The sequence below is a fragment of the Amaranthus tricolor genome, chromosome 2, assembly GCF_026212465.1.
Source record: "Amaranthus tricolor cultivar Red isolate AtriRed21 chromosome 2, ASM2621246v1, whole genome shotgun sequence".
Lineage (NCBI taxonomy): Eukaryota > Viridiplantae > Streptophyta > Magnoliopsida > Caryophyllales > Amaranthaceae > Amaranthus > Amaranthus tricolor.
The window spans coordinates 4,211,792-4,220,056 of NC_080048.1; the positions used below are offsets into that span (position 1 = coordinate 4,211,792).

General features: G+C 28.3%; 1 protein-coding gene across 1 annotated transcript; it reads left to right on the top strand.

Annotated features, from left to right (window-relative positions):
* Nucleotides 1–881: 881 nt before the first annotated feature.
* On the top strand, nt 882–2,638 carry LOC130805086 (ethylene-responsive transcription factor CRF4). Its single transcript, XM_057669705.1, has one exon. It carries the CDS (start codon nt 1,177–1,179, stop codon nt 2,302–2,304), a length of 1,128 nt encoding a protein of 375 aa, XP_057525688.1. The 5' UTR covers nt 882–1,176; the 3' UTR covers nt 2,305–2,638.
* The last annotated feature ends 5,627 nt before the right edge of the window (nt 2,639–8,265 follow it).

Consider the following 8,265-nt stretch of genomic DNA (forward strand, 5'->3'; position numbering starts at 1 on the left):
CATCTTCCCTCCCCCTCACCGTTCTGTTACTCTACCATTCCCCCGTCATCTTTACTTTGCTTAGATTTTTTTGCCTCCTTTTTCACCCAATTATTTTAAACTAAAATATTTTTTTAAAAATTTATGTTATTATTATAGCCTAACAAAAGTTATGTTTAAATAGGTAGGTTAAAAATAAACGGTGAAATGAATTCATTTAAACCAATACTATCAAAACTATTATCTTGAATTTAATGTTCAATTATATTGCATTACATTAAAAATTAATTTTAATTTGAAATTCATTACTTTGCTAAATAGTGCCATTGTATTACACATTTACACCCTATTTAGTTCATCTAAATTTTAACAATTCAATTGATTTTTATTGACTTTAATTGTTTTTTACTGATTGAATTAAAAACTAGCTTATAGTGACTAAATTGATTTTTACTTATTATAACTGATTTACAATTATTAGAAGTTGTTATTGCGGTTTAAAATAAATTTTTACTGACTAATATTAATTTTGACGGATTAAAATTTATTTTTATTGATTAATATTAACTGATTAGAATTTTTGTATTGATTTACTTTTTAGTGTGAACTAAGCATGATTTTAGACTTTTAATAGTATTTTGAAACAATTACAACTACTATAATTACCATAAAATAATAATAATATCTCATAATATATGATTTTTCATCAAAAAATAAAAAATCAATTTTTTAGGTAACAAAATCAAAGATACTCAACCAAATACACATACCATAACCCATAATTTCCAAAAAATAATAATAAAAAAAAACGATTCTCCTCATATATTTAAAAATTTTATTTACTTATTTCGGCTGATGGGATCCTATATAAAACCCAACTGAAGTGTCAATTGCGTACCTCTCCCTTCATTTTGTTCCCCAACTATTCTCTCTCTAATAAAACACTTCTTCTCTCTCTAGAAAAATACATTTTTCTTTGTACTTTCCATAAACCCCTTTACTCTTTTTTTTCTCCCTTCTACATTGAATCTTCCTTATTCATTTCCCCTAAAAAAAATTCAACAGTTTTTTCTTATTAAATACAAACATTTTTCCATTTTCCACACTTTTATTTTCTTTTTGACGCTTTGTTATTTTGATGTTGGTGTGGAAAAATCATTTATAAGTCATTCATTTAATTCATTTACAGCACAAAAAATGGATTATGCTGATATTTTTTGTCCGATGAAGTACACGGAACATCGGAGTGTCACAAAAAAGCATCACAAAGTGTCAAAAAAAGTGTCCGGAACTAGAAATGGTGTTCCTCGAGTGGTTCGTGTGTCCGTGGTTGATAACGATGCTACTGACTCGTCTAGCGACGACGAAGAGCACGCGCTCTTTGGCCGCCAACGAGTCAGACGCTACTTAAACGAGATTGTTATCGAACCCACCACAACCGCTACCGCAACCTTGGGGGGTTTGGTAACTAAAAATAACAAAAAGAGTTCTACAAGAAAGAAATCGAGTGGTACGGCGGCGCAAGGTGGCGCGTTGGTGAGTTCGGGTGGTGTTAGAAAGTATCGCGGAGTAAGACAACGGCCTTGGGGGAAATGGGCTGCGGAGATTCGAGACCCGGCCCGACGAGTTCGGCTTTGGCTCGGAACTTACGACACGGCGGAGGAAGCTGCGATGGTTTACGATAACGCAGCAATAAAACTGCGTGGGCCCGACGCGCTTACCAACTTTGCTACACCGCCGCCGCGAGAGGAGGTGGCTCCGTTGGTAGTTGAGAGTCACGCGCCGTCGACATCGGGTGGTTATGAATCAGGTGATGAGTCTGCTTCTCATAATATACTGTGTTCTCCTACTTCTGTTCTTAACTTCCGCGGTTCAACTGAGGAGGAAGTTTCCCGGTTCAAACCGGAAGATAATGAAAAAGAAAATGAAAGTTTTGGAACGGTTCAAGAAATGGGTAATAGTAGTAGTACTACTACTAGTAATTACTTGGAAGAGTGTCAAGGCGAATCATCTTCAATCGATTTCTTGGATACACCCTTTTTAAACGATTTCTTCAACTTTGAAACACCAGAACCGATTATTTTTGACGAGTCGAAACCACAAGAAAATGATTATCATATGTTTAGTCCCGAGCTCGGGTTTGGAGATATCGGCCACATGTTACTTGACTCATACATGACCGATTTTGATTTAGATTTTGATTTTGATATTGATTTTAATGCGATGAATAATGACACTCATTCATCTTCTAATTTGTTGCAAGTGGACGACTATTTTCAAGATGTCAACGATATCATTGCGTCGGATCCTCTTGTAGCATTGTAGTTTAAAAAAATTCAAAAATAAAATATCATTCTCCGGCCGATTAATCGGCAAGTTTTGTACCGGCGGCAAGTAGTAGAGTGTTAAGCTACATTTTTGTTTACTTCTAATATAAATTTAGTGGTTATTAGTTGGTATTTAGTATTGAGTATTAATATTCTCTGTTGGAAATATAACGGAGAATTTAAGTGTTATTTACGGTAATAAAACTATAAAAGTAATTACTTATAATATAGAAGTAGAAGTATTATGTTTTTATTTTTTTTTGTCATTGGTTAATATGAGTTGTACACAATAAGTCAATTTTGAATGAAAATGGAAATTATAGATATTATTTTACATTGTGTTTTGCATTATGAATAATACTTTTACAGCTTTCATCCTTTGTATTTTACTCCTTTTTGTTTTATTTAGTTAATGTGCACGATTTTCTACCTTAAAATAAAATGGATTTGGAATTTTTTTTCTCTTTATGAAACATTTTGTAAAATATTTTTGCGTTAAATCACCATATACCCAATAAGATATAAATTTATTTTAGGTTGAATTAATCTCTGATATGGAAAAATTTTACAAAGCATTTAAATATTATTTAGTATATTTCCAATTGCTAATTAAAAAATGCATCTCGTACAAGTTTTTATGATCAAAGGTGTTTTAATCAATTATTTTCAATAAAAATGAATTTGGTATAAACTTATTATACATCTAATTGAGTATATTCCCTCCAAATTATGTATAAATTATAAGTAAAATTATAATAAAAAGGTAGAATATGGCGTGGACGTGGGGTTGGCAGCTAAGATACTAGTAGATCTTACAAGCGTGGTATCATTTGACTCCAGAATAAGTATAGATCTTTTGCTCATAAAATTTTTTACAAAGTAATAAGAACTAAATTTTTTCGTTTTATAATAATTGTTGCACTTTTCATCGATCTGTTTTATAATACTTGTTATATTACTATACGTATTACAAAGTAACTTTATTCTACTTCATGCTTTATTATCTCTTATATTTTTGTCATTATTTAAGAACAACTAAAATATTTTGTATAATACATATCACTTTTTTAGGTAATGTTTCGGGTTTGATTCTTAGTGCATCCCCTTTCCTCGGTCACTATACTACAAAACAATTATATTTATTTAATAATTTTGTCCCATAAATCATTTTCAAGCACTATATGTAATTGTATAGTTTTTTCCAACATGATCTTGTTTCATTAATTTGTCTTTATACATAAAAATACTATTTATGCTATGTTTGGGAACGATGATTTGATTTAAAAATTTAAAATTGGCTAAAATTAAATGTTTGACAAATCAAAAATTTTCAAATTTGAATTTGGATTAAATTTTACCATTGTTTTTAAAATAGTTAAAGTTGAAAATTTGATATTACCCAAACCTTATCATTCTCAAATTTTTCATTTATGATTTCATAATTGAAAATTTATAATTTGAAATGAAATATTTATTCCCAAATACTAGATAATTTGATACTAATATAATGAATTGAGGAAATATTGGAGAAAATAAGAATGAACGTAGTTTGTGTTTGGATTACTAGTAAGGTAAATTTTAGTGGTTTGATTTGACCAAAATACTATATTAATTTTAAACAATAATGTTCGAAAGTAATTTTTTTTTTCAAGATTTTATTTTTAAATATAAAATAATGTTCTACAAAGTAAAAAAAAAAAAAAAAAAAAAAAAAAAAAAAAACTAGATTTTATGTATTCTTTTGCAAAAACTATTTGTATTGCCTTTCAAAGACCTATATATGTTTGATTTAATTAACGCAATTAGTTTTTTTGAAAATGTATTTATCAAATAATAATTTCTACAACACAACTTTTGGATCACTATTAGCTAACAAGTATTCACATAGCTAATACCCAATTAGTCTTTGTGTAGATCTAAAGGGGCTCCATTGCCTTAAAATTTTTGGCTCACTATATAAAAGCAAAATGTGTATAACTATTACAATAAAAAAATATGGCCTAGCTTACTGGTTTAAAGTATTGTTTTTTTACTATATTTTGGGCATTTAAATTTAATTTTGTGTCTCCTAGTTTTGATTAGAATAGTAATTTTCGATCCCTCTAACTTATTGTTTAAAATTTACAATTATGGAAATATGGCTTCAATTAATTTAATACTCCCTCCTATTCACCTTAAGAGTCTCATTTGACTTTTCACGGATTTTAAGAAGAGTCAAAAGTGGGACCCTAAGGGTAGGAAAGAGAGTGGTATAATGGATTTTTAATGTAAGAGAGGAAAATTAGTATGGATAATAGAGGGTATAATTGAAAATAAGATAAAGCTACTAAGGGTATAAAATTCAGAAACCCATACTAAAAATAGAAATGAGGCAATTAAGATGATTTGACCATAAAAGAAAATGGGACACATAAGCTGAATAGGAGGGAGTATCTTGGATACGTGGTTGCTTCTACTAAAAATTAGAATCATCAATCATATATATTGTATTCGCTCATTTAGTACATAGTGTGTATATTGGTCTATATAAATCAAGATTTACTATCCATATAAGTGAATATATTTTCTGCAGATAAAATATATAAAAAAATGTTTAAAATCTTTATTATGTAGGTAAGAAATTATTCTAGACCCAACTTGGTGTACTAATTTCATACCATGCCATATTTAAATTTTACAGTATATAGTTTGCAGTTGAACGCGTAAAAAATTAAATTTAATTGATTATAAATGTTAAGTCCAAAACCAAATTTGTCGTTGGTAGTGTATTTATATACAAGTATATTAATGTATAATATTATTGTGTATTTAATTTTATTTACTGATGAAACTGTCCCTCTTGTTTCGTTGTAATAGTGTTAGCACGTGGGTTGGAGATTTATAGTGACACAAAATATAACCCACTTTTTTTTATATTTGTTTTACTTCCTTTCCGTTTTATAATACTTGATGCTATTCATCTTTAATTTTATTTTGGTAATTTTGATTTATGTATAAAAAATAATATAGTGATATAAAATTTTGTTTTATTCTTCTTAAAACCTAGGTTTTAAATAGTAATTTTCATAATTTTTTGTTCAATCAAAACAAAGATATTTGATATGAAAATATACATCGAGTTACGCGCAATCAATAAATTGATAATCAATAAAATACACAAATGAAGAAACGACTTGAAACACGTGTCACACTATCATTAAAAATTTTCCCGCCATTTTTCTATTATTGATGGAGAAACTTTTGATATTTGACTACATATTTAGGGAAACAATTAACTTATCAAAACATGTAATATTTATAGATTGACTATTCTATATGTGATGATCTATTAAAATATTATATTTCCTTATATAAATCAAAAAATATACATGAAAATCTTTATTTTAACTTAGATAATAAATCATCATGATATAATGAATAAACTAACTAATTTGGCTATTTTTTTGAACTATCCTCCTTTCTATCTATCATAATTGAGACTTTTTAAATTTTATTTATCTCAATTATTAATAATTACTATGAGCATAGTAATTTAAATATTGTTATATAGTAAATTATTTATTCACTTTAATAATAATAATATCATAACAAGTATAAAGATTTAATAATTAAATTTATATTGTAAATGACTTAATTTTAAAAAATAATATCATTATACATATCACTAAATATTTATAGCATTCGAGTTTTACACGAGAATCTATATAGTAAGAAATATAGCAAGTATTGGGTAAGAAAACATTAAAATTCTTATTTTAATATGTATTATTATAATACTTCCTTTATTCTGAAATACTCGCTACATAAGGGTTTTTGACACTATTCATCGTTCAAGCTTATTTTATATAATGCGGCTAATGTGTTAGAAAAAATATAGTCAAGTGGGATCTAGTTTAAATCGTCTAATCGCATACTTTCATAATATTAAGTTTTTATAATTTTTAAATGTGTATAGTTCAATATATAAATGATCAAAAAAACACATTCGATTGCATATTTTATAAATAATATAGTGGAACGAAATAAATAATATTTTATAATATTGACATATTTAACTTAATTTTTCATTTAATTAAAATATCTCTCTCTCGAAAATTTATTTTGATGTCTATTTTTGTAATTTTCTCATGAAATGTGTATGAGATAGATTTAGTGAATGGGAGCGAACAACTTTTATTAAGTATGGAAAAAAAGCTGAAAAAAAAGAAAAAAGGAATTATGGAGAGTGGAGGTTCCAAGGTGGCATTCTTTTTGCCGCTCCAACCACACGAGTAGGCGTAATTTCCGCTTTTTTGGCCGTTTGTTTGACCCTAAAGAGTTCCTTTCTTTCTTTTGGGTTTGAATTTTTATTTTTATTAATTTTTTGGTTTGAATAACTAAATTTATTATGCTTTTATTCACATAATTGATATGGTTTACGTGTATAGTTTCTTTTTGTTGTTTTCTTATCGAAAAGGCCCCTTATATAGACTGTATATCCATGTTAAAAGTATGAATGAGGATATTTTTTTTAGTAGGAATGGTTGCCAAATCACAAATTAGTATAGCCTTATATGATATTGTAATGTGTTTATAGTATGAAGTGGAATTTGGGTTTTCGTGAGCTTAGTTAGATTTAAATCTATGGTTAAGGAATAGATTTAACTAAAAACAAATGGCTATGATATAACATGAAATGAGGGCAAATAAAATTTGAAATTTTAATTTCTTGTGATTAATCACGTTGGCTCTGATATCATGTCAGTTGTTAATAAATTAATTCAATCAAAACCGTATATGAAAACAACCTCTATCAAAATTAGGTTGAAAAGTTTAGTAAATGATTGGCTCGAACAATGGATCAATTTGTGACAAGAAATGTTTAACAATATGTAATATTAGTGTGACAAACTATGGTTTGCATGGAATGAAGACTGAAGTAGAACTTGAGAAAATTTTCACCAAGGTTGAATATCAAGGGGGACTAAAGTGCTGATAAGTGTAATTATTTACACTTATTTATATCATTTGTATACTCTTTAATGATGATTATTATTAGTAATTTCGTGCTTATTTTGAAGAGTTATGTTACTTTATCCATTTTGGTTATTCATGTTGATTTTGAGCGGTTTTGATCGTTTTTAAGCATAATTCTTATGGTTTTAATAATGACAGAGTTTACTAAGGATATTATTTCTTGTTTGAAGATGTTTTACAATTAAAATGGGCAAAAGAGTTGAAAAGTGTTTAAAATGCAAAAAGTTTTGAACTGAAATTTAATACATGCTCACTCTTTTGGTCATAACTTTTGATAGAAAGATTTTATTAATGCAAAGTTTGCAGCATTGGAAACTAGACTTCAAGAGCTTTCCAACAGTATATTGTATGTCCAATTATGACAATCGAACAAGAAATAGCGACCATTTGAATTTGATGCAATTTTTCAGCAAAAAACGCCGACTCGGCTTTTGTGGAAAAAAAAGCTGCCGCTGAGTCGGCTTAAGTTTCTGGAAAATCAGTGTTTTTATTTCATCAAAACTGACTCGGCTTTCTGCTGAGCACTTACCACCGCCGACTCGGCTGTGCACCCTGTCTGGCGGTTTTCCCTAATTTTTGGAACCACTATTTAAAGTGGCGGTTACTCTTATCAATTCATTCAGTTTTAGTTTGTTGTTCTTAGTTAATTTGAGAACTTCTCTCTAGTTTTGAGTTAGTTTTTATTGAAGATCCATTGTTGAACACCGTCGTTACTCTTTTATTCCTTGCAATTTACAATTACGTTCTTCTCAAGATTTGTAAGTTTTCTTGTTTATTGTTTCGTTATTCAATGTTGTCTATCATTTACTACATGTTCTTCATCATGATGCATAGTGAGTAGTTTTCTTATCTAGGGTTAGGGCATAATCCCTAATTCAAAGCATGAGATAATATTTTATCGATTGATTGTGTGTGGATTGAGTCTATAATTGAACCTACGCTT

Bases quoted from the DNA above. Each gene is read 5' to 3' on its own strand.
- LOC130805086 (XM_057669705.1), top strand. From the start codon at position 1,177: ATGGATTATGCTGATATTTTTTGTCCGATGAAGTACACGGAACATCGG.